This window comes from Scardinius erythrophthalmus (assembly GCF_964197995.2).
Source record: "Scardinius erythrophthalmus genome assembly, chromosome: 14".
Lineage (NCBI taxonomy): Eukaryota > Metazoa > Chordata > Actinopteri > Cypriniformes > Leuciscidae > Scardinius > Scardinius erythrophthalmus.
In genome coordinates, this window is record NC_138234.1 from 24,920,660 (window position 1) to 24,948,117 (window position 27,458).

At 36.8% G+C, this 27,458-nt stretch overlaps 1 protein-coding gene across 2 annotated transcripts in view; it reads left to right on the forward strand.

Moving 5' to 3' along the window:
• The first annotated feature begins 516 nt into the window (after positions 1-516).
• Positions 517-27,458, forward strand: part of LOC308701723 (adhesion G protein-coupled receptor D2) — an 83,741-nt gene continuing 56,799 nt past the window's right edge. For both annotated transcript variants that reach the window (XM_081384143.1, XM_081384144.1), the window contains exons 1-20: positions 517-600; positions 823-859; positions 1,026-1,053; positions 1,322-1,540; positions 1,646-2,284; positions 2,682-2,843; positions 3,299-3,372; positions 3,574-3,846; positions 3,948-4,059; positions 4,260-4,397; positions 4,489-4,594; positions 5,512-5,623; positions 5,813-5,868; positions 5,964-6,090; positions 7,921-8,024; positions 8,548-8,650; positions 9,412-9,565; positions 9,930-10,063; positions 11,027-11,136; positions 12,001-12,121. In XM_081384143.1, coding sequence (XP_081240269.1) covers positions 824-859; positions 1,026-1,053; positions 1,322-1,540; positions 1,646-2,284; positions 2,682-2,843; positions 3,299-3,372; positions 3,574-3,846; positions 3,948-4,059; positions 4,260-4,397; positions 4,489-4,594; positions 5,512-5,623; positions 5,813-5,868; positions 5,964-6,090; positions 7,921-8,024; positions 8,548-8,650; positions 9,412-9,565; positions 9,930-10,063; positions 11,027-11,136; positions 12,001-12,121 — 2,808 coding nt within the window. In that variant the 5' untranslated portion in view covers positions 517-600; position 823. The remainder of the gene's footprint in view (positions 601-822; positions 860-1,025; positions 1,054-1,321; positions 1,541-1,645; positions 2,285-2,681; positions 2,844-3,298; positions 3,373-3,573; positions 3,847-3,947; positions 4,060-4,259; positions 4,398-4,488; positions 4,595-5,511; positions 5,624-5,812; positions 5,869-5,963; positions 6,091-7,920; positions 8,025-8,547; positions 8,651-9,411; positions 9,566-9,929; positions 10,064-11,026; positions 11,137-12,000; positions 12,122-27,458) is intronic.

The following is a 27,458-nucleotide window of genomic DNA, read 5'->3' on the forward strand; positions in this document are numbered from 1 at the left end:
GTGTGTGAATTCTTAGTTGCAACTGGAATCCAATGAAAAATTGTTCAATTACAAAGTAACAAATTGTATTTATATTATATTTCTGTTTCCTTACAGATGTATGTTTCCGTTGTATGACATGTTTTACTTAATCTTTTATCTTAAGTATGTTTACATTCAAGGGGCCACAAAATGATTTTATTTAAAATAAGTTATATAAAAATAGTATAACTTCTATAAAAAGCTAAAAATCAATTAGTAAAAAGCGTAAAAAATGACGTTATTTTTCTTATTTTAATTTGTCCCCACTGCTGTAGACAAAGGTTGATTTTTAAAATGTTCTTAACAAATGTCTTCATAACTGACAACAAAATGCGATCCATTCTCATAGTAAAACACAATTGTATTTAGACCTCACAAACTCGAAACATCATGTCCATCGTGAGGGGAGTGGCGGGAATTACTCTGTCTCTCTTCGAGCGGGAGGCGCGCGCTGCTTCTCATGATCTCACACAGGAGTTCCTCACAACACTTTCAACGGAAAGCGCATGCGAACCGTTTGCTAAACTTTACTTTTCGAGGTAAAATATGACTTACGACTAAAACTTTACCTCGTATCAGGTAATGTGCAGTTTTATTCTGTTTGAGGCTTTTAAATATAGGCTACATCCATCATTACGTTTCTGCTAGAGCTGACCTTAAGTAATGTTTTTTTTTTTTTCCTGTAACGTTTTTAGTTTAAAATGTTTAAAACTGTCAAATTAAAAGCGTTTCATTTTATTGTTCATTAACAAGTTTATGAGCTGTTAAAATGCCCACTGTTAATGAGTATTTTGTTTGCAGGATGAATCTGTTGAAAATTATTTGCTCCAACATTATTGTAAGTAGTCATATATCCTAAGACAATATAGGTTACGTTTGACAATATACTGTTATGAGTTCTTATGTTAATATATTATAACAAAACCATATAATTAATATAAATATTATGTTTATTTAAATAAATTAATATTATTAATATATATAATTACAAATCTTCTTTCAAGGTACTCATTCATCACTGCATGGAAAAAGGTAACCACAGCATTCATATGATCTTCAAAGTTTAAAGTTAAATGTAATATGCTTAAAATTTAGATATAGGCTCATCACGGATGACTGATTTCTGTAATCGTCTTACTAAGATGTTAGTATGAAAGATGCAATCTGTTACTTACAGAGTCCAAAGGATAGTTTAAGATCACATGGACAGAATTACAATCTGTTCACAGTTTGTTACACATCAAGTGTCAAATGCATAAGATGTAAGTCGAGTCTAAACAAAACACTCCTGTGTTTACAGTGGAGAGCAAAACCCTGCTTACACATGAGGACTTTTACCCTGAGTACGTGCCAGATCGCCAGCCATGGCTCAGTGCCCGCAAGCTCTGCCTCCAGCGTTCAGGGACCCTAGCGGTGGTGTCCAGTACCAAAGAGATTAAAAAGCTGAACACTTTTCTACGGTCCCTGAATATCACCCAACCTGTATGGATAGAAAGTGCAGGCATGTTCCAAAAAAGTGGTGCGTGCCATATCCTATGTTTCCCTGCTCATCTCGCATTTACTACAAATGCATTTGTGTCTTTCTTTAATAAATATTGCATGTTGTTTTCTAAAACATTTCTAGGTCCTCCAGATATATACATGCTGGAATTTCCAGTGCGGCCACACCGGAAATCGGCTCGCCTCCGCCATAAGTTCCCAAACATGGAAGCGCTAACGGTTTGCGCTCACCTCCAGCTTGATCCAACTTGCCACGGACTTTCCACAGTCTTCTCGTACGCCATAAGGTCATTCATTAAAGAATTCCAACTCCAAGCTCGAATCACAGGGAATGAACCCGTCCAGCTTGCATTGCTGGTGCATGGTTCAAACACCACCTATGTAACAGGCTTTCCCAATGATGCCTCCTGGCGCTTTGTATGTGCAAGCTTGGTTGCGAATAGTGGAAAGTGGGGCATCTGGGTGGATGGAACGGTGGTGGGTTCTGGGAATTTCCTCAACTCATTGAATTACATCGGAGGAGATGGCCTTTTCATGATTGGACAAGACCAGGAGACCTATGGAGGCTACAACAGTGGCAAGGCGCTTTGTGGGAACGTTACGCAGCTGTACATGTGGGATCGTTTGTTGGTCGACGCTGAAATCCAAAGCATGGAAAAAGTTTGTTCACCCGTTCCTTCTGGCTTGTTCTTCAAATGGAATGAGTCCGCACTGGAAATAGAGACGTCGCTGCAGACACGCAGAAGGAACTCGCCTTGTCAAGGTAGAGATGGCGGAGGTGGTATTGCGCCCTCAAATCTTTGAGTTATATTTTCCACTCTTCCACCAATGCGAAATTGCGAATACAGCCAAGTTGTGATTGGAAACCTCAGGCTGAGATGGTTGTAAATATTTCATCCATGCGGTAATGCTGAGACCCACCCCTTCGGATCATACACTTCCCATCACATGAGTCATGGACCTAGAGTTCCCTATTCTTTTCTGAATAGAGGACATATGGTCCTTACAGACTTGGAGAGCTCAAGAACTATGATTCATGGTGACCTCGTAAAATTGGCAGACTAGACGCAAACTTAGCTTGCTGGCTGTTCAACAGTCCCAGAGTTTGCTGAAAAGGATCAATTTTCTGCTTAACTATTTTTGGTTCTTGTTTCTTTTAGGTTCCAAACGCCAACCACCAGACCAACTTATCTCTGGCTTGCATCACAATTTTTCCGTCCTCATGTCTAACAAGGCCTGTGTAACCTTTGACCCTGCAAGTGGGATACTGATTAATGACTCATGTTTGACGCACAGAGGAAGTGTTTGCCTGTTCCCAAAAGGTGATCACCTGCTTTTGAGTAATAATATTAATATTTTAATTACAAATTACATCTCCATTGGAGACAGTTGGAAAATCGTTTGCGATTTCATCAGATGTCATTCATCTCATTAGTGTGCATGCAACAACATATCCGATTCATGGACAAATATGAACTCTTATGAACCTCCCAAGTTAGAATCAGACTGTGAATCGTTCAGAAAAATGGCTCACTGAACTGCAAATCATTTTTCTGTTTTGTCCTATTGAAAACTAACCATGAACCATTACTGTGATGCATAGTGTTGTGAGACTTGCATTAGTTTATTCATTCACTGGTTGCTCATATGAAAATTTGTAAGTAAAGATTCATTTTAACAATATGTTGTATTTGGTTTTGTTTTGAGCTCTGCCAATGCAATTTCTGTGCATTTTCAACATGTGTGATAATCCAGGTTTTTTCCTTCTTTATTTCAGAGCAGCTGGACTTCTTAGGGTTTCCTGGGACCTCGTTCTTCTCACAAGTCAGCAATGAGTTTCATTCCAAATCTGTGAGTTAGAGCTCAAGGCTGATTTTTATTAGATTCACTATAAACCTCCAGATTTCATGGAGAAATGGCTTCTTAGCATTGTAAATCCATTTCCTTCTTATTTTTAACCTATCCTTCATTTTTTTTTTTTTTTTATCAAAGTATAGTCAGTATTGACACATATACACTATAACTTGATATTGCATTATCCTTTCTCCACAGAATACAAATGTAACCTTGTTCTCTGAGAACGAAATGACTCGTCATATTTTCCTCTTGAGTGCCATATTGAGAATTATGGACAGCAATGCAGACATAATCACACGTTCTGATCTCCTGTACCTCATCGAAACCATCGAGAAGGCTGCTCAACTCACTAAAATAGCTGTTCCCACTGAGGTCTTCATATTCATGATCCGCAATTGCTTAGAACTAGTTAGCAGACTCATCGACCCGGATATGGCTGAACAATGGGAGAATTTGAGAGATCATGGGGTATGTTGTGCGATGTTGGTTCTACCCTGCTCTGCTGGAACCAAATCCTCTAAAGGTCTAAAACTGTCAGGTTTATGAGTATGTTTCCTGTATTATCTCAGAATTACCTCGGACCATTGACAATGGTAGAGAACATTGACAAGCTGCTGTGGACATTGGCGGATGAGCTTTGGGCTGAGCGCAAAAGCTTTACAGTGTCAACAAAGAACATGGGTACAGTGTTTTTTTGGCTCATTTAGCATGACTTGGTAGCATAATCTCAGACCTCGGACAAATAGGAGTCAATATTTGTTTTCTTGAGAGGTGGAGTAATAAAGATAAACCTCTCTTGTCTGTTATTGTATTCAAGCAGTTATTAATATTTAGCCATGGCTACTTTGGTTGTCCCACCATAAAAACTTTTGCTTCCTCAGATATTCAACTGGAGCCGCGAGGTCTGGCGCAGATGAGCTGTGGTATTGTGTTCAAGCCCTCGATCCACGGCGGTCAGTTCAGCGACCATGATGAGATCCTCATATCAGAGTCAGAAATGCAGAGAGTTTTTTCATTGGGTGAGAATAGGGTAAATTGCTTATTTCTAAAGATAAATGTTGTGATGCAAGCCAGTTTTAAAGAATCTTTATCTTTAATGTTATTTGACAGGCCACAAGGATGTCATGCTTATTTATACCTACTACAGTAACCTGGTAGAGAAGTCGTTCAGACTGGAGGTCAAAACACCCGCTGACCAACAGACCAATGGCAAGAGGTTAGCAAGAGCCTCCTGAATCTCTCCACACCAAATTGAATTTAAATATTTTTATAAATTGCTATTGTAACGCTATCAGGGTTTTTCCTTGGTTCGAAAACGGTCTTTGGTGGCAGCAGACGAACACCTCATCCACACACACTGTACAAAGAACCCTACCCACATGAACTGCGAGCCCAGTGCTGACAATAAATTCAAAATAAATGCAAAGAAATCATGAAATAAAAAAGAATCACTTTCAGGTCAGATCATAAAACAAATGTGCTTAATAACTTTTTACATTTAAATTTACAGATTTTTATGTATGAAATAGTTCTGAGTGACCGCTTTAAAAAGTGGACAACAAAGTAACATATTACATAGAAGTGGTAAGTCTACTTTTTTTTTTTTTGCATTTAGCCTACTCTCCAAAGATCGCCATTATAATCACTGAAGCTTTCAATTACAACGTGATGTACACAAAGCGGCGCTCTTGCGAAAACTCCCATTATAATCAATGAAGCTGTGCATTGAATCTCTTACTGACATCGTGTTTATACTTATAATTAAATGATTTGCGAGCGTGAACTCGCACTCAACAAAAACTCCGGTGTTTTTTGAGCGGATTCTGACTAACTTAAACACCTCTGATTGGCCATTGCGTTCACATGCTCAACAGATATGTCTGTGATTGGCTACATTGCTCAATGCTGCAAAAACACTTTGTAAACCTTTGATGCTCTTCATAGAGCGCTTACACAAACACTGAAGCGTTTGAAAGCAGACGGCTATCAGTGGGTACCGGTACAGCAGAACGGCAGGTATCGTCACATTAAATGATCGAATAAATCTGTGGAGGGGCAAAGATTCATTTTGGCGGCCGCCAAAATATTTTCAATGCAGGAAAAACCCTGGTTACTTTGTTCCTTTATTTTTAGGCATCACACTGGTCAGCCAGACACGGCAGTAATCTCAGCGACAGTGCGGGATGTGCAGAGGGCAGAAAATGTTCCCGTCTCTGTCCAGTACACTCTATCCTCTGGAATTGTGGTAAAAAACACTCATATTTGCAGTTTTAAAGAGTTCATATAACTCTTCAAATAACCTCTAACATAGTCTTAAGACAAAAACACAACACAATTACTAAAACTTTAACTAAAATGAAAATGAAAACAAAATATTAAAATAAAACTATAATAGTATATCAATGATACTAAAATAACAATATTTTTCCTTTAGGCAGAGTACTCCAAGCAAGTGACGCCCATCTGTGTCTTTTGGAATGTCGAATTCATGTAAGTGAATGTAATCATGTTACAAAACTACTAACTGGTGATTTGTCGTATTACAGTCTCTTGTTTGGGTCTGATTTAGTGTCTCATGTCCAAAGGGCGGGTCATACAAGTGCTTGGTCCAATAAAGGGTGCAGAGTGTTGCCTTCTCCTCCTGATGTCACATCCTGCTTTTGCAACCACACCACCAATTTTGCTGTCCTAATGAATTATATGGAGCCAGAGGTATGTTTAGAGTATGTGCTTTGACTTGTAACAAATACACACACACACATATACACTCACCTAAAGGATTATTAGGAACACCATACTAATACTGTGTTTGACCCCCTTTCGCCTTCAGAACTGCCTTAATTCTACGTGGCATTGATTCAACAAGGTGCTGAAAGCATTCTTTAGAAATGTTGGCCCATATTGATAGGATAGCATCTTGCAGTTGATGGAGATTTGTGGGATGCACATCCAGGGCACGAAGCTCCCGTTCCACCACATCCCAAAGATGCTCTATTGGGTTGAGATCTGGTGACTGTGAGGACCATTTTAGTACAGTGAACTCATTGTCATGTTCAAGAAACCAATTTGAAATGATTCGAGCTTTGTGACATGTTGCATTATCCTGCAGGAAGTAGCCATCAGAGGATGGGTACATGGTGGTCATAAAGGGATGGACATGGTCAGAAACAATGCTCAGGTAGGCCGTGGCATTTAAGCGATGCCCAGTTGGCACTAAGGGGCCTAAAGTGTGCCAAGAAAACATCCCCCACACCATTACACCACCACCACCAGCCTGCACAGTGGTAACAAGGCATGATGGATCCATGTTCTCATTCTGTTTACGCCAAATTCTGACTCTACCATCTGAATGTCTCAACAGAAATCGAGACTCATCAGACCAGGCAACATTTTTCCAGTCTTCAACTGTCCAATTTTGGTGAGCTCGTGCAAATTGTAGCCTCTTTTTCCTATTTGTAGTGGAGATGAGTGGTACCCGGTGGGGTCTTCTGCTGTTGTAGCCCATCCGCCTCAAGGTTGTGCGTGTTGTGGCTTCACAAATGCTTTGCTGCATACCTCGGTTGTAACGAGTGGTTATTTCAGTCAAAGTTGCTCTTCTATCAGCTTGAATCAGTCGGCCCATTCTCCTCTGACTTCTAGCATCAACAAGGCATTTTCGCCCACAGGACTGCCGCATACTGGATGTTTTTCCCTTTTCACACCATTCTTTGTAAACCCTAGAAATGGTTGTGCGTGAAAATCCCAGTAACTGAGCAGATTGTGAAATACTCAGACCGGCCCGTCTGGCACCAACAACCATGCCACGCTCAAAATTGCTTAAATCACCTTTCTTTCCCATTCTGACATTCAGTTTGGAGTTCAGGAGATTGTCTTGACCAGGACCACACCCCTAAATGCATTGAAGCAACTGCCATGTGATTGGTTGATTAGATAATTGCATTAATGAGAAATTGAACAGGTGTTCCTAATAATCCTTTAGGTGAGTGTATAACACACAAGCCTTACCTTTTCAGAGACTCTCTGACCAAGTTGCCTTGCCATAATTTGAGCCTTGTCAAATTCGCTCAGATCTTTATTTTATTCTACCCATACCTTAATATGTGGCCTTGTTAGAAGATAAAATTAACGTCACCTGTGACTGTTCACAATGTTTTGGCTTATTAGTGTATTCAAGTCTGAAAAGTGTTTTAAAAGCCATTTAAAAATGATCATTAATCATAAAGATAATGTCTTCACTGATCATATTTTCTGTTACACCGCAATCTGTCCAGTAGAGGTCACTGTGAGCTTACAAAAGCAAGCGAGCCTTAATAGTAGCCTTTGTGATTTTGTATTCACAGTTATGTGAGAAGTTGCGCTATAGGAGCAAATCCGGTCTCTCATTGATGTCTAGTGCCACTATATAACCATCCAGTGCAATAAGAGTCATCAAACCCTCATTTATATATATGGTAGTTAACCTATATCTCCAGACAGTTAGATTGAGAGATAGAGTGTGAGGAGTGCAAGATCGTTGTGTTTTGACGGGTCTTTTCCCTGCAGTGGAGTGCTAAAGAGGAGAGCATTTTGACGAAGCTGACATTTATCGGATCCGGAGCCTCTCTCTGCGCACTGGTGGTGACCTTGATGCTGTTTACCGTGTTAGAGTAAGTGGTTTTCACGGATGCACTGCCACGCCAACAGCATATTCCCATTCCATGATGTCGCTCTGGCATCATTTGATTCACTATCTTATCTTTATGACGACTGACTTCTAGTGTTGAGTTCATAAAGGTCATGACATTGCATAACATTTGCTCAAGTGAGCTCACAGTCCTCGTGCTTGTCAATAGCGCTCAGTCGTGAGGCTGAACACGTATTGAAAACCACTAATCGGCTAATTAGCGCTCTGTGCCAAATGAGCTCGAAGCCGAAGTTTTATGGTGACATTACAGGGGAGTTAATTAAAGGAAAGAGTCACACAAAGGGAGGTTAATCAGCGCAGTATCAGCCAAGCTGATTTCTTGAAGAGATTTATGGCCTGTTTGCCACTAATCAACACACACACACACACACACACACACACACACACACACTCACACTTCATCTGTTTTACCAAAATAAATACAATTTTGCCCGATTTTTTTCTATTTCATAAACATTTGCCATTAAATGTATTTGTTTTAACAGCATCCCGAAATCAGATCGCACATCAGTCCACAAGAATCTTTTTGTGTCTCTGACTTGTGCTCAAATTGTCCTTCTCTGCAGTGGTTCTGCTGTTCATAATAAGGTACAATGTTTTTCACACTTTCATTTGGTTGCACAACTTTTAAAACTGTTGGATTTTAATTGAATAACTAATTACCAATCAATCAATATTTCTGTCTCGACAATGTGGTAAGATACTAAATCATTAATTACATTATTATGTAGCAGTGTTGTATTTTTTTAGTATTATTTGTAGACTAGTACAGTTTTCATTTAAGTATCAGTAATGTTGTTGTGTGCTTTTGTTATTTTTATTAGTTTTATTTTAAATGTTGTATAGGTTTAATTCATTTTCCTTTAGTCTTAGTCATTTCATTATTTTACTTCAATTACTTATTTCTTATTTAAGTTTTTAAGTTAATTTTTTTAAGTTGTATCATTTTAGTTACAATAACAACACTGCTATGTAGAATCAGAATCACAATGTATTCATAATATTAAAGTAATTATCTGTTTAACTTTAGTATTTACCACACAAGGTCATGTGTTAGTCTTTTTACTTTGTTTAAGATGGTCAACTTTGCGTAGTGTTTTACAACACACATCCGCAAGTGCGTATTGCTTTTTTAAATGTTAGTTGGGGTCATTATACAGAATTTTTAGTCCGTTTTTAAAGTCTTTTTAGATCAATTACAAAATCGTACCAGCAGTCTGACATTGCCTTAAAACAACTTTAGTGTTGTTGCCATATTTGGCATTGCGTAAACTGGCGTACGGCCATGTTTGTGTGGATGTTTGACCTTTTGACCCTTGACTGCCTGCTCTCTGACCTCTGCCCCGTAGGTGGCCTGCACGCTTGTGGCAGCTCTGATGCATTTGTTCTTCTTGGCAGCGTTCAGCTGGATGCTGGTTGAGGGCCTGCTGCTCTGGAGCAAAGTAGTGAGCGTTAATTTGAGCGAGGACCGCCACATGAAATACTACTACCTGATTGGCTGGGGTAATAATTGCATTCCGCCCCTCCGATCTCCTCTTCGATCTGTTGTGGATAGGCACACTTATTGATTGGGTTCAAGAGTACAGGAATGCGGGTTTTGTACTTTATTGTTCCACTGAGTATTTCTATAATTTTCTTTTCACAGTACTTTTTTTTTCTTCTTTCTTAGACAAGGAATACTAACATGTCTGTACTATATACTAAGAGCACAAGCATAATTTCACATTTCATTAAAAAATACTTGATTGAGAGTAATAGTGAAAGTAAAGTCAAATAAATTTGGAGTATTTTTTGTTCACAGGTGCCGCCCAAATGCTTTTTGTCCCACTCAGACACCTGTAATGTAGAAATGTCTGTGCTTGAACAGGTCTGCCCGTGCTGATCGTTACCATCACACTGGCCTCTACCTCTGGGAACTATTCAGCCGATGGCCACTGCTGGCTCAGTGTTCAGAACGGCGTCATATGGGGCTTTGCCGGCCCAGTCATCTTCATTGTTATGGTGTGTCGCTACATCTATTATTATTGTTATATATTTTATATAAAAGAATAATATTAAAAACACACATACATTTGACATTTTTGTTATGTATGGTATTTTTTATATAATAATAATAATAATAATAGTAATAATTAAATAGTACACAAATATATAAAACATGTTCTTTTTTATTTTATTTATATACAGTCAACATTTAAAGTGGATCAAAACCTTTTATCAAAGTTATACATGAGTTTTGAACAACATCCGTTCTTGTCTTAGGACTTTGATCCACTTCAAATGTTGACTACTATATATATATATATATATATATATATATATATATATATATATTTATATATGTGTGTGTACATTCATATACACACATATATGCACATATTGTGTATTATTATAATTTTACCAAATGTAATATTTATAATTTTATTTTTACATTACATTCTTATTATATAATATACAATAAATACTATTTTAATGTTTGTTTTAATATATATACTGTATATTATATATATATATGAATACATATATATAATAACAAAAATATGACATTTTTGTTATGTATGTTATTTTATATATATATAAAATAACAAATATATAAAATGTGTTCTTTATATATATATATATATGCACATATTTATTAATTTTACAATATGTACTAATATTTATAATTCTTTATTACAGTATATTCTTATTATATAATAGTATTTGTTTATAATATATTTTAATGTTTATACTGTTCTATTATATGCATATATATAAAACAACAATAATAAAAAAAGTTTATTATAAATTACAATATATAATAATTTTGTATATGCACATATTGAATATTTATTATGATATATATATATATATATTATATATGCTTATTTCAAATTCTAATATTTATGTTTATTATATATTTATTATTTGAATAATTATGTTATATTTATACTTGATATTTAATTTGGTGTATGTGTGTATTAGGTGAATATCATGATTCTGACCCGTGTGGCCCTGATCACCATCGCCACAGCCAAGAGAAGATCTTTGATGATGAACAACAGCCCGGAGGAGCAAGTCTCTGAGCAGATAAGGTAGGACACCTCTCTTCCTCTCGTATTCAGGTACGGGAAGGGGAAGGATTCTCATTAGCTCATTCTTCGGTGCCTTAAGGATCGCCACATGGAGGCACCCTTTCACAGCTGTGCTCGTGAACAGTGGTCCTGTCTGCTTGTGGAGTCTGACTGATCCTCAGTCCTGTTGGCTTTCTATTAAAATGATCTATTTGCACATTACAGCCTCTTTCAACATCAAATGTTTTGTTTGTTTTTTGGTCCATTAATGCAACGATTTTGCAAGGATCACAAAGTAAACTTTCAGGCATCTCCTTCACTGCAGGAATCCGGCGTTATATTTTTAAAAACAGGCCTTTATACTGATTCTCATGTTGGTTTATAGATTCAGCTTCTCCTTGAGACCATAAATAACCATAACGCAAATTAAGCTGCCACATGTACCCGGCGTTTGGACGAGCCTGGACCTCCGGCATCAGTCGTTGAGGTGGGGCCCTCAGAAGGCCCCTGTGTGTAAAAAATATCAATGTGACTCTTGAAAGCCCGTGGTCAAATACAGCGTTCTCCAAGGAAAATCAAACACACGCTTCCTCCGCTTGGCAGGACCTGTTCGGACAGCAGCTGGTTCGCTTTAGCGGTTACCTGAATAGGGAGGTCATTTTACACTAAACAGAATTAAAAGCGATTTAGCGTGGAAATTGTCACAATGTGAGAATAAGCAGCAGCTCCTGTTGTGCTGGGAATGACCCCTGAAATCTGTCTTCTCCAGTGTAAAACCAAAGAGGAGTGTGTGTGATCATATGCATGCATGATTATAAATAAAACAATGTGTTTTCCATATCAGATCTTCCTGTTCGTATTTTTGCGTGCTTTTTTGTGTTTTAGGGCGGCAGTGAAATCCGTACTGGTTCTGTTGCCGATCCTGGGCCTGACCTGGCTCTGTGGAGTCCTGGTGCCGTTCTCCGTGGTTATCGCTTACGTCTTCAGCCTCCTGAACTCACTGCAGGTAAGAGTGTTTCTCTCACTCTTGCCCTCAACGCCAGGCAAATACATCTGAAGTCTGCGGCACGTGAACGCCGTTGGGTTGCGTTAGCGCTGAAGCCCACAGTGGTTTTAGCTGAGGTAAACAGTGGGGAGTGAAGAGATAATTGCTGTTTAACATGGAGACGGCACAGACTGAGAGCATCTGTGTGTGTGTGTGTGTGTGACTGGAGTAGAATGAAGTTTTATTCAGACTTCTGGTAAACGCAGCGGTTTCTTTGAGACTTTATTCTCGCCTTTTCTGCGTCCGTGCGTTCCTAAAAATCTGTAATGGTAGTTGCCGGCCAGGTTTTTCTGTTTTCCAGTGTTTCTCTTTTAGTAACTGTCAGAATCTGGGTGAAATTATTTTTGGCGGAAGACAAAGGATTCCAAACAGATCCTCTGTTACTTCCTTTTCCCGTTAAATCATTATAAATGGCCAGATAAATTCTTCCTAAAGCTGCTTTATTACAGCCAAACAGCACTTTTTTGTGTGTTTGATTCTGGGAAATTGATTTGGTCATTTTCTTTATTATTTTATTTATTTTTAAGTGTGTGTGTGTGTATATATATATATATATATATACCACTTCAGCTGGCTCAAAATCTAAATATTCAGAATACTGCATTAAATTAATTAAATCCTGCATCATCTTTGTCTTTTTTCATTTTTAATATTCTGCTGTCTTCTAGAAAGCATGTACAGTAGCTTTCATGCACAAAGCAGTATGTTTTTATTTATAAATATATTTAACATCATTCTGTACATGGTAAACACTTCTGAGATCAACAAAAATAATTTTCAGAATAGAATGTATATTAGTTTTGTAATTTATATTTATTTTTTATATAATATGAGTACCACTTTTAAAAAGGTGCAAAATCAAAATACATTTAATATTCATTTAAATCTACGTCTATTTTTAATATTCTGCTTTCTTGAGGAAAAGCTGTACAGTGGTTTTCAAAGCACAAAGCGGTATACTTTTATTTATTTTTTATTTGTTAAATGTTTTTGATATTAAATATTTTTTTATATGATTCTGTGCTTGATTAGCACTTTTGAAATCAACAATTTTTTTTAGTACTGCCATTAATCAAAATGACCTCACACTGGTACATTCAGTGTCGACAGCTTTGTTTAAGAGCGTCGAACAGAATATCGCAGTGTGATATTTCGATCAAAGAAAGAAAAGTGTGTCATTCTTTATGCGTTACAAGCCTGTAAATCCCGAATACTGTGTTTGTGGTCTGTAGAGCTCCTTAATCAGTTGTTTCTGTAATAGAGCTGTATATATCACAAGAAAATCAATAGAGATTTAGCCTGACTCGCATCATTAAACCACACTATAAATAGTTTATTTTTTTCCCCATTTTAGTATCTTACAGAGCTGAGGCTCTGTACGATATAAACTTTTGTCTTTGAAGGTCCTACGGTAAAATGTGTTTTAGATGTGGATGTTGTTTTCCTTGGAAGTATTTATATTGTAATCATACTTTAGTTAATGGCATAAATAGTATTTCCATATGGATTCCTCTCAAACAGGCTGCTTTCCTATAGCACTTGTGGATTTTTCCCAAGGTTTTCTTAATCTATTGTGTTTTAAAAGTTTCAAAAGTGAAGTTCTAACCTTTGTTTACCTAATTTTTTTTATGTAAAAGCATACATGATGCAGTGTGGATGTAGAAGGTGCCTGTAATGTAGAGTTTAAGCCTGTTTCTAGTGATGAAACTGTCACTGTAAAAAAAATATTGTTAGTTTAACATAAAAAAGTAAGTCACCTGGATGCCTTAAGATTTTGAGTTCATTGAAATTAAAATATTGAGTTAATACAACAAAGGAGATTGGTTTAATAAATAGAAACTCAAAATATTATGTTATCTGAATCACATTAAATTTATAAGTTGATTTGACAAAAAAAAAGTTACAAAATATTTTTTTACATTTTGGAAACTGCTATATCATTAAATAGCTTCATAGAAATATAGTATAAGTTTGATTTTACGACTTGTTTTAGAATGTTGAATATGTTTAAAACAGATATGTATTCTGTACAATTATATTTTATGGGGAATCATTTTAAAACATAAATAATCTGTAAAATGGATAAATTGCAACACAACATTCATCATCAAGTATTGGCGTTGGTAAATTTCACAAAAGCTGCATTTATCTAAGCAAAAATATAGTGAAAATAATAATGTTGAAATGTTAAAACAAATGTTAAATTTTTTTTATTTGAATTTATTTTAAAGTGTAATTTATTCCTGAATTTTCAGCGTCACATGATCCTTTAGAAATCATTCTAATATGCTGATTTAGTGTTTCTAATAATTATAAATGTTTAATATTTGTGTGGAAACCATGATAGTTTTTGTTTCCAGGATTCTTATGAATAGAAAGTTCAAAAGATCAGCATTTATTTTAAATAGAAATCCTTGCTGAATAAAAGTATTAATTTATAAAAAAAAAAAAAAAAAAAAAACTTATCCCAAACTTTTGTATATATATTTACCTTTGCCCACTTTTTTCTGAAAGTCCACATCTTCCTATTTTTTTAACACATAAAATTACACCTTTTATATACATAAAAATATACCTTTTCGGAAATAACCCGCTTTTTGGTGTGTTTGCACCACAGAACTGGGATTTTAGTTCTAGGAACAACTAAATTAGCTCCTACTTCAGAGTCGGGTCTAAACGAACACAATAGGAACACGCAAAACACCAGCATCCGCCATTAAAAAAAAGCTTTGTACACTCAGATTATAGCTTATATATTTACTCTAGAAACTAACTACGAACATGGAAAACAGTGATAGATGGACCTCTCAATTTGCGCTGAGGAGAAAATCCAACACGACTTTGAGGGGACCAAGCAAAACATGATTATGTATTTCTGCTCAGCTAGCGACACTGGACATCAATCTCACGGCATACGCTAATAACTTTTCATTACTGTCTACTTTCTTTGTATAACAGTTGTATCTAATAACGTATTAGACAGGACTGTTAGACAGATCGAAAACTAATGAATATGGAGAATGCGAGCGCTGTGTGCTCAGGCTCTGGCTGGCGTTCTCTGCACCGTCAAAATAAAAGCACGGCTTACGCCACTTCAGAGTTCCTACTGGCGGTGCGAGTGCAACCAGGACAACGGCCATAGGGGAACATTAGTTCTCGAGGAATCGCCTCTTGTGGCTAGATCCTAGAATTGAGTGCCTAGAACTACCCAGTGTGAAAGCCTCTAATGTCACTACAGATTTTAGCTCCAAATCAGTCCAAACTAAAAATGAGTCAGAGATTTTTTGGGGGGAGATGTACAATCCACAGGAAATCACCACAGGCCTTTGTGTGCTTGGATATTTTGGATATTTTGCCAGCCTCTTCCTTTTCAAATGTGGCAGGTGAAAACATAACTCCCATGTGTTAAAGTCCAAACTGATTGAACTGTTTTCTCTCTCTAAATTCCACCCTTTGTTTTGCCCACAGCTCTTTTATATCGGCTCGGGTCTCTAGAGCTGCGAACAATGACAATAAAACTGTGCTTTTTACCCAGCTGCATTGTAAAGTCAACCTTGTTAGAAAACCCAACCACTCCAGCAGCAACGAAACGACAAACTTCATATGAAGTTTTATGAAGTTGTTGACAACGATTCCCTCACTTATCGCCAATTAACGCTTTTATGCCACGCATTTTCTGTTTGTTTTGACGTGCGTTGAGAACGTACCTCCGCTGTATCCAGAGTGCTTGAGTCGTTCGATGCCACAGACCTTGTGTTTAAGTGCTCCGTATGTTGTAAGCTATTAAATACTTCGGTACGGCCCATGGTTTTAAAAGGAAGCAGAGACGGCACACGCTCATATGAATGCAGACCGCATGGGGCGGTGAATGGAACATTCTACCATCTGAAGCTGCTTTGATTGAGGATATATTCATAATTTCATTGGCACGGTTGCTCTCTAAGCAACGCCCTTGAAAATGTGAGGAATATAAAGGCTCACTTTATCCAGAGAGTCCTATGGCGTTATGTGAAATTCCTGTTGTCATTCCATGTTTCATTGTATTTTCAATAGGCAGCAATAACAACATAACTTAAGCCACAGGACTTTATTGTTAAATCAATAAAAGTAATAATGTTGACAAGCTCTTTTCATTGGCCGCACTTCCTGTTGTTTTGAGTGAGGGAAACATGACAAACAAATCATTCTTATTTATTTAGTGCTAAGCATGAAATGGCTTAATTTGCATATTTCGTAAAAAAATAAAAATAAAAAAGTTTTACTTTTCCTGTGGTAGTTATTCAGTCTTCTAGCTTTAATATCATTTTTATATATTAGCTTTAATAGAGCATCCCATAGGAATAACATGTATACCTTTTCATTAAGAATATGTTTCAGTAAAAAGTGGTTCAAATTGTTTTTTCTTAAGTGGGTTGGAATGTATTATGACGTCGAGAAGTGCTGTTTTTCTTTCGAAGAAATGTTAAATAACATTATTGTAACATTTCTACAACACATGATACTGTGAACTCTTTAGATATTATTGTTTCTACAGTTGCCAGAATTAATACACGAAGCTAAAACTTAATGTTGTTTAATTTAAGTATTCTTACTGATGATAATTTGGGAATTTTAGAGGGCGACACATAGTTTAATGTATAACATTATCCTGTTCAGACGACTCCAAAACGCACTTAATAATTTTGTATTATTTACTAACTCCTGCACCATAAATACCACCACGTGCTTCTCCATCAGGCTGGAAATAAATGGCTTTGGGTGAGGACGGGGTGGGGAGGGGGAAGTGGAGGTGCTTCATTTGGTCATAAATCGCACGACCCTCTGTCATCCAATCTCGGTGCAATGTCATTCAAAAACTCAGTGCTATCCATTACCGGTATATAATAGGCCCTCCAGCATGCATTGTCCATAGCATTATACGCTCATAATTTCCCTCTATCAATAACTTTGAGGATAGAGAGTTTAAAGGGGGTTTGGGGTCACAAACTCAGGACTCAGAAGTTTTTTGGGTGTTGCAGTAAGGTGAATCCTACAATCCTTATACCTTTTTATGATTTACTTTGTTAAGTAACTTAATTATTTTGCAAAAATTATAATTATTAAAAAAAATCTGTGGGTACTTTGAAAGTATTTTTTTATATAAACATAAATGAAAAATTATACTACATACATTTTCCACTTTTTGCTAAAGGTTTGCAGCACAAGACACGAATAAAAAAGAAACATTAATGTGAAATGAAACGCATTAGCATCCATATTCATACACTGTTTCAGCAGAGTCACAACAAACAACTCCTGAACTCTTTAACGAAGTGTTTTGGGAAATTATTTTGACATGGATGCAAGTTGAGGTCAACAGGGGGGGCAACCTGGGCGAGCGCCACAAACCCCTCACAAAGAGACGAGCGACTCATTTTAAAAACTCTCCGTAACAAACAAAATTAGGACAGGAATCCCTCAGTCAAGACAGGTGTCCAGCTCGTCTCTCACTCCTCATGCCCTCCATGGTCAGCCGGTCCCCAAACCCCCGGTCAGGGAAATGTTTTTCAAGTTGAATTGTTTAAGACGGAAAACACAGAAAAATGTCTGTTGTTCACAAATATCCTATATTAGATGTGCTAAAGGGTAACTCTCGTCAAAATGCAACCTAAGGTCTTTTTGTGAATCTACCCGAAGCAAACTTTCGTTTAAAAGCATAATTAGGATGGAAACGCCACTTTTAAGTTTGACCGTATTTTCGTTTTCGGTCAAATTGCCTTTTGAATGGGAGTGCTTGGGGCACTTCTATGATAGCATCAAAATTGCTATTTTTAAAACACTACGAAGGCTCGACACAACATGAAACTGTGCTCGAAGTATCACCAGGGGCTCTACACCTGAACTCGAGCATTGAGAACATTGTTTGTGTACACAGAGTTTACTAAAAAGAAAGATTTTGAACAACTCACTGTAGCTGTGTCCGCCGGCATTTTGACAGTCAAAAGTAGTCGATCTCCGAATGCAACGTAACAGGGAGGAGAGTAAAGATGGAAATGGATAAATTCACAGATAATTTGTTGTTTTTGTCGTTAGTTAAAATCAATATTGGCCTTGTATTTGAAAAAGAATCCTCATATAAGAAACAAAACTAAAATTCAGAGTCAGTCACATTTCGGAGATCGACTATTTTTGACTGTCAAAATGCCAGCGGACAGCTACAGTGAGTTGTTCAAAATCTTTCTTTTTAGTAAACTCTGTGTACACAATGTTCTCAATGCACGAGTTCATGTGTAGAGCCCCGGGTGATACTTCGAGCAAAGTTTCATGTTGTGTCGAGCCTTCTTAGTGTTTTAAAAATAGCGATTTTGATGCAGCCCCAAGCACTCCCATTCAAAAGGCAATTTGACCGAAAACGAAAATACGGTCAAACTTAAAAGTGGCGTTTCCATTCTAATTATGCTTTTATACGAAAGTTTGACTCGGGTAGATTCACAAAAAGACCCTAGGTTGCATTTTGGCGAGAGTTACCCTTTAATAGCTGTGTCTATATATATCTATCTATCCATCCATCCAGTCAAAAGTTTGGAAACATTACAATTTTTGTATTTTTCAAAGAAGTCTCTTATGCTCAACAAGGCTGTATTTATTTAATCAAAATAAATTACAAACAGTAATATTGTTAAATATTATTACAATTTAAAATAATTGTATTCTATTTTAATATATTTTGAAATATAATTTATTCCTGTGATGGTAAAGCTGAATTTTCAGAATCATTACTCCAGTCTTCAGTGTCACATGATCCTTCAGAAATCATTCTAATATGATGATCTGATGATCAAGATACATTTTATTATTATCATTATCAATGTTGAAAACAGTTTATGCTCTTTTAACATTTTTGTGCGAACAATTGGTGATCAACATTTTGCAGACCCATGTTTTAGACCCCTTAATGTAGGATTAATCTTTTTAGGGGAAAAAAAAACACACCCACAAGCAATTAAATCATATACAGTGCAATGCATAAGTTAATACACCCATGCTAAAGTTGACTAAAAAGAGGAATAAAAAATCATATTTTGGAAATTGAACTTAATGCCTTAATTAATTTTTTTTGGAAAAATCCAACCTTTTAGGACACCAATTTTCTTTGTGAATAAATAATGTATCGTAAATAAATAAATGTTCTTCCTTAAAATACATGGTGCATAAGTGTGTACACCCCTATGTTAAATTCCCATAGAGGCAGGCAGATTTTTACTTTTAAGTATTTTTTTTTTATAAATTTTTAGGATACTATGCATCCTGATAAAATTCCCTTGGCCTTTGGAATTAAAATAGCCCCACATCATCACATAGCATTCACCATACCTAGAGATTGGCATGGTTTTATTTCAGTTAGCTTAATAGCTGGTTTGATTTGCATTGAGAGATGATCTTATGGAAAGTACCCCATGCCAATCTCTAGGTATGGTGAAGGCTATGTGATGATGTGGGGCTATTTTAATTCCAAAGGCCAAGGGAACTTTATCAGGATGCATAGTATCCTAAAAATTAATTAAAAAAAAATACTTAAAAATAAAAATCTGCCTGCCTCTATGGGAATTTAACATAGGGGTGTACACACTTATGCACCATGTATTTTAAGGAAGAACATTTATTTATTTACGATACATTATTCATTCACAAAGAAAATTGGTGTCCTAAAAGGTTGGATTTTTCCTCATTTTTTAAATTAAGGCATTAAGTTCAATTTCCAAAATATGATTTTTTATTCCTCTTTTTAGTCAACTTTAGCATGGGTGTATTAACTTATGCATTGCACTGTATATATGGCTTATGTTCAAACATAAATAATTAGAAAGTCATCACCGACAAAATGTTTCTATATATGTGCCATTGAGTGTGAGATTCGGCCCTACTGCATAAAGAAAAATGGCCAAAAAGCAACAAATAATCGTTGTGAATAACGTGCTTCCTGTCGAGAGGAAAGGGAATTCCACGGCTCGCACGAATCACTAAAAGAGCCCGTCGCGTTTGGCACCCACCCGCATTTATTTGCTTTATAATTACCTGCCAGCTCTGTGTAGTAATAGTTTGTGTCATAGGAAAGCAAATCACTCGGCTACCCTGGCAGGAGATTGAGGATCACATGACCCGCTGGGAACGACCTCGCAACCCCTCTTACAACAACACGGCCCTCACATGTTTAACCTCTGGTGTCAGAAACCACTCCGACACCCAAATTACGTTGAAAGAATGGCCACTTCATTTATAATTTCAGCTGATATAGTTTTATGAGATGGGCGATATCTTTTAAATCAGTTTTAATCTGAGAGCTGCGGACTGTTTGGTGAGCTTTGATGTATACTTTGCAGATAATTAACAAGAACTGGGTCAGTCTGGGCAAGAGAAAAGCTCTTGCTCTTTTTTCTATAAAGGCTGTCAAACGCTGATGCCAATTTACCAGCGAGCAATTCGTTTTCTGCATGGAAATGAAATCCAAAATAAACACGGTATGTATTATTCATGCCTGCGCTCTTTTTAAATCATTATTTCATCTGAAAGAAATCCTAATTGTGAGGCTTGCTTGTTGTTGACTAGAATGAAGCGTTTTTAATCGTTGGTTTGTCTTAAAATTTCACGACTGAAGTCGTACATGCACATTCTGTTCAAATAAATTACAAACCAAACAATATCTGTGTTAAGATTTATTCATTGGGACAAGAGGAATCCCACATATATTTTGCCCAGTGTGAATCATTTCAGCCCTTTTGCCCTTCCTGTCGTCATGTGACATTTCCCCTGCTGTCTGGCCTCTAACGATTGTTTACGAGGATATGTTGATTCGTATTAATCTGGTTTTTGTCGTTTCGGTGGGTTTTGTTAAGAGTTACCCACCCTAGGTGGGAAAAAGCACAGGGTCGCTGACAGCTCGGCTCTCGGCTGCGGAGTTGGGCTTTTTACACTGTGCAGATGTGGTCTTTGGGCTTTGTTTTTCTAAGTAATTATCGTCATTAAGTCAAAGCATGTGCCAATCATCTGCCTTTGAGTTGGGCCCAGTTCAGGCCGAAAACCACCTTAATGCTTGAAGTGCGGCAAAACTCTCAGGTCTCAACTGGACTTATTAGCTCTTGAAAAAGGCAAGTGGTTGAGTTTGGTCCGCTGGCAGTTTCGAATTTTATGGTAGTCCGTTTTAAGGCTTTTCACCTCTTGCTCAATCATACCGAAAACACACCGGTTTAAGTTTATGTAGGGGTCAATGACAAAAGAAGAGATGAGATTGAGATGAAAATGCAAGTGGCAAGTTTGTAGGAATGGTATCTTTGTTTTCTTGTCGGTTACAAAATGTTATTTATTTATTTTATTTACTTATTTTTTGTTTTTAATGAGTCAAAAAAATTGAAGTGTTGTTATCATCAAGCAAAAAAAAAAGTTTAATAAAACTTTTCAAACATTATTCCTCCTTTTTTATCATGAATAATCATGAATGTCGTGAAACTTTCTTAAAGGTTATTCAGCTTGACCCAAATTAACCTTGGTTTTTCATTAAAGTGACCTTGACACAGTCATGAAGGTCTACGGGGATCGTCTCTGTAATATAATTTCCTGTTTTATGGTTTTTATTTTCACATGACATTAAAATGGCTTCCTGCATGTTGGTTACACCACACTGACTTTGATTCAACTCTTTTTAATATTAAAAGTATCTTAAAAGTAAAACCTCAGCATTGCATAGTTTGAAAATAAATTATAATAAAAGTTTATTTTTTAAAGAATTCCAGCCTTTTTTTTGTTTCTTTTTTTGTTGTTGCGTTTTGTGCATTGTCTGAATAGTTCTACCATATAAACTTTTTTTTAAATTTACATTTAACATTTTTTTAATGTATTTTTGAATCATTTAATAGATCCAGACCAAAAAGAAAAGAAAAATCACACCATTGACATGTACATGATATAATATTCTTGTGGGAAGGATGTTTAGCTAAAATGATCAGACGATCAGTGCGAAGACTATTTCACACGACGGCGAAGAGGCAAAGTCTAGAAACACGGACTCTGAAATAGACAAAGAGACTGGAAAACGAAGACGAATGAAGTGCTCATGTCGATGAACTACCATTCGTTTTCACTTAGGACTGCCGTGAGCCGTGGTCAACCCTAAACGCATGTGACGCTCGCTCCGAGTTATAAGGATTGATGCTCTTGGTGTAAAGTGTCTTAACCGCATGTGGCACGACTCGGGCACATGCCATTAACCCCCAGCCCACTCAAATCTGAAGAAGAAAACAAGACGACTCCCAGACAAAGTAGTCTCTACTCTAGATGTGTTTTTTATTGTGCTTTCTTATAAATTAAATCTTTATTGCCATGTTGCAATATAAAAAAAACTGCAATAATATTTAGCTCGAAATAACCTTATTTACAGTACACCGAATTATGCCCAAATGCATGATTGCAGGTGTGTGATATTGAACACAGCACTGAGCGCCAGCGTTTTTAAACGGCAGATTTTCTGCTCGTGTCTGAGAGTTCTGGGTCCAGTCCCAGCTGTTCCTTCTTAGCCGTTTGAAGCCTGACATTTTTCTAGCTTTCAGTGGAAAGTATGTAATTAGAATTTGCCTGAGATTGGCAGGGCGGTCTCATGCGTTTTGACAGCGGGGGCACTCAGAAATGTCTGTTGGATGCCTAAGTATTTTTAATTAAACAGTTTTTTGGCACACGGGGCCTCCTTTTCTCCTCAAGTTCAAAGAGTGTGGCTTGACCCATGTGTTAAGAGTTTGTATCAATTTTCTGCAAGGATGTTTGACTTGGCCCTTCGAAGCATGCAATGTGAAATTGTCTTGTTTAAAAGCGAATTTGTTTACCATTCACTCTCTCTTTCGACTCTCACACATGTGTGCCATGAGCTTTTGGTGTTTAGTTACTTTGGTTTCTAAGTGTCCAGCCTGTTCTTTCTCTCTTTTTTTTGGAATGCATAAAAATGTTCAATATTTGATGTTAAATTAGAACTTTTAAATTGTAAATATACATTATACATTATACATATTATTGACCTATTTTAAACTAAAATAATAAGTTTTTTATCTGAAAAAAGTGATTTCTTGATTCTTGATCTCACTTTTTGTGACAGCATTGAACTTCAACAAATAAATGTGCGCTAAATACAACCAGTAAAACAGGAACATATTCTGAAAAGCATAACTCAATATCTGTCAAAAACATTGTGATGAACTGCAGCGTTTATTGTGCTATTAAAAAAACTAAAATACTGTGCTGGGAGTCAAATGATTTTGTTTGTTTAAACTGGTTCATGATGATTGCGTCAATCAATTCAGTAAAATTAACATATCTTTTCAACATTTAAATACGACAAACACCTTCTAGGAAGACTCGATAAAGCTTTATAAATCTGTCAATGCAATTCAATTAGATTTTTTGTTTCTTTTATCCATTACAGGTTTAAAATTCCTCCATCATATGGGCGTAGAGAATAAGGCTTTTTTTTGAAGATTTGCTTAGAAAACTGTCCTCTGAAATGGCGTAATACCATATTTTCGTCATAAATTTCTTTTCTATTATCATATTTTTATCCCTTGCACAAGACTGAATATGTGCTCTTGTGATGACTAACCTTCAGATGCATCTGAAGATCCATTCGGTGTATAACGAGATATTAAACCTGTCGTTTGACTTTGTAAAAGGCTGTTGGGAAGGCGCAGAAATGTGGATGTTGTAATGATCCCGATTGTTATTTTTTTCTGCGTCCAATTTGAGAGCAGAGAGGGTGTTTCTGCTGTATACACGGTTGCGCTCTGCGATAGCAGGGAACATCTGTTTTGCGCTTGTTGTTCCTCTTGGCTGCTTCTCAATTGGATTTCCTCAAGCAGGTCCAAGAGCTGTCACCTCTGCCAGGCTCTGTTAGCTATCACCGCCGGACCCTATATTAAGAAGGGCTTTCAGGGCTAAGTTAATAACTCTCCCCGCCTCCCCTGACTGCCTCACACTGCCTGTGCCGTTCTCTACCTAGTCTGTTCGCTGCTGGGTGGCCTGTGGGTATACCTTCTCGTTTTCAGCTCCTCCCTGCCTCGATAGGGCCTTATATACACCGAATCTGCCTCGTTACATTTCTCTCTCCCCTTCATTTACATTTTGGAGCACATTAGTAAAATTTCGGCAGAAATTTCTTGGCAAAAAAAGTCCATTGTCTATGTGCCTTAAAAAATTAAGTAATAAACTTCATGCGTAATTGAAAAAATTAAGTTACGTGAACTTGACAATTCGAACTTAATTTTCTTCAATTATGCATGAAGTGTATTCACTTAATAATTCTAAGGCAACGGGTTTCCTAAATTTTTTACATTAAACCAGTGAACCTAGTGCAAAATCTGTGTGCAAATTCCCAATTGTGTGAATTGCTTATAAAATGACTGGATTTCACATGTAAAAATTCACAGGATAACGAAAAATGTTGGTTTGTGCTGTAGACATGAATGATGCCTCAAATCACTTTGACTTTTATATGCAATCAGACTTTTCACCTGGTGGACGCAAGAATGGTGGAATAATTCCACATTGCAATATGGATAAAGTGGTATCATAAAAATGGAATTAACTGATGGAGTTAGAATTATTGTTAACACTTTAGTTTAGGGTCCAATTCACACTATTAACTAGTTGCTTATTAGCATGCATATTACTAGGATATTGACTGTTTATAAAGCAGATATTAATGCCTTATTCTGCATGACCATATTCTACATCCCTTGATCCAACCCAATACCTAAACTTAACTACTAACTATTAATAAGCAGTAATTAGGAGTTTATTAAGGCAAAAGTCGTAGTTAAGTTAATATTGAGAATTGGACCCTAATCTAAAGTGTGACCAAATTATCCTTATCAAATGATTGTTTAAAGGTAAAAGTTATGATTAAAATGTTAGTAGATTTTTATTTAACTATCCCAATTTTGGGATTTTTTTAAATATTTTTTTTTTATGATAAAAATGTAACATTTAAATAATTGATTTTATAACCATATGCAAGAACCAGATGAGTCAATTGGGTTTTATATGGAACACTAGGGGCCTATCTCACACCCGACGCAATGCAGCGCCAAGCACGATGCAAGTGTTTTTTGCTAGTTTCAGTCAGACGCAGTTATCGTATTCACGTCCTGCGCCACGTTGTTTAAATAGCAAATGCATTTGCGCCCATTTGTGCACCCATGGGCGTGCTGCTCTGAAAATGATGTGTGTTCTGGTGCATTGTTGGCGCGTTGCTATATTGAGGCAACAGAAATAGACTGCGCCATTGACCAACTGAAACCTGGTCTATAGTCAATGGGTAATATTTTTTTAGTTATTTAAAGAGTGTGTTAGTAATGTGTGCCTATAGGCGGGTCCACAACGGGTGTACACTCTGCTTATTAAACACACAGGGACGCACAGCAGTACACAAACATGCCAACTATTAAAATGAAAAGGATTACAATATAAAATATTATTATTGTGTACATAAAGATATGGTGGAATCCAGCTTGTCCCGTAGATGGTCTGCTTGCACACTTTTACCTCGCGCACGAGCAGTTCCGTTTGCTCGTTCAGCGCCTTTCCACTATCAAATTCCGTCATGTAAGCGAATCCGCCATGGCGCGAACGCAACTGGCATTTAAAGGTAATGGGAGATGCGACTCTGATTGGTTTAATGCACGTAAATCCCAAAAACACACCCATTACTCATTAAGAGAATAGGGACAACCCTTTTAGACCATGCGCTTTGTGCACCAACCATTTTTCCCATCGTTAAACTAGCAAAAGTGGAGTCGGACATGCGCCTAAGTGAACTTGCGCAGTGCGCTTTAGACCATGCACTTAGATCGTTAAAATAGGGCCCTAGGGTTCTTGACTCAATTTTGAAGATCCCTTTATGCCAAAAAGGTTCTATATAAGGGGAAATGTCATAAATGATTACATAAAACCGCCATGTTTACCAGGTTATTTCAATTTTTTCTAGTGATTAGAATTTTTAGAAGCTTTTTAATTAATCCCTAAAAGGTTCTATACTGTATTTGAAGTGACTGACAGAACCCTTAAAAGTTCTATATGTAACCTTTTTTCCAAGAGTGTAGTAGACTTTTCGCAACTAAAATCAAGTAATTTCAATAGAAATTCACAAGATTTGGAATTTCACTCAAGGATGAAGGATTTCCTCCTACAGATTTCACAACGGTTTCAAGTTGACCAACAAAAAACTGCTTGGTTTGAAAGTGACTTCTGTGTTAGCATCTCTACACTCTCAACAATAGACTTTTTAAGGTGATTAAAAACAAATCAGAAGACGGAACCGCACGGCAACACCCTGACAACCAGAGATACTCTTAATTCTATTATACAGACACCTTATGCATATCCGCAGGGCTCCAGACTAACTTTTTGCCTTGGTTGCACTGGTGCGCCTAACTTTTTTATTTAGGTGCACCAGCACAAAATTTGGGTGCACCCACATTTTTCCTACGCTGTATCACCTTTAACGCCACAATTTTAAGGTCACCTTTTTATCACGCTCTATACACATTCATATATATTATGTAAATGAATTTAAACAAGAAGGTGTAGGTATTTATTTTTTGAAGCACAATTATTAACGGTATTCCTACTCTTACCGATACTGCTTATCGATACAGTACTTTAACTGTATTCTATATGGTTCTTTTTGTTTTATATATAATAAACAAAGATAAACAATAGATAAACAAAAGATAAATAATTAAACAAAGATATACTTTATATAGGCCTACACAGTGCTTTAATTTCAGGAAGGCCTACTGTTCAGGCATGGTCTAAAAAGAAATCTAATAAAGTAATAAAATGTAAAATAACACTGTAAAATTTATCATAAATAGATTAATGCTTATTAAAGCTGAAGTTATTCTTTCAAGAGCTGTGAGTGATTTTTCTCTTGTTGTTTGATTTGCAGTAATGGCGCAATCGTCAGCATGTTTATTAGACTGCGGCCCCTTTAAGACCGGGTGCAGATCTAATAGGCTACTGATGCACCATATTCTCCCAACTATTTCCATAACTACGTCCATTTAAGACATAAACTGTTTTTAGTGAATCTCAAAGCCGGTAATTTTGACACGCTTTTGTGTACAATTGATCGTTTAGACGCGCACAATCTGCACATGAAACCGAAAGTATAATTTGCTTGTCTCGGTCTGTTTCGGAGCGCGCGCCGCCATGCGAACAACATCTCTTGCGCAGATTTTTGTGTTTTTAATAGCTCTTTCAATTATTAAACGCGTCCCGCAAT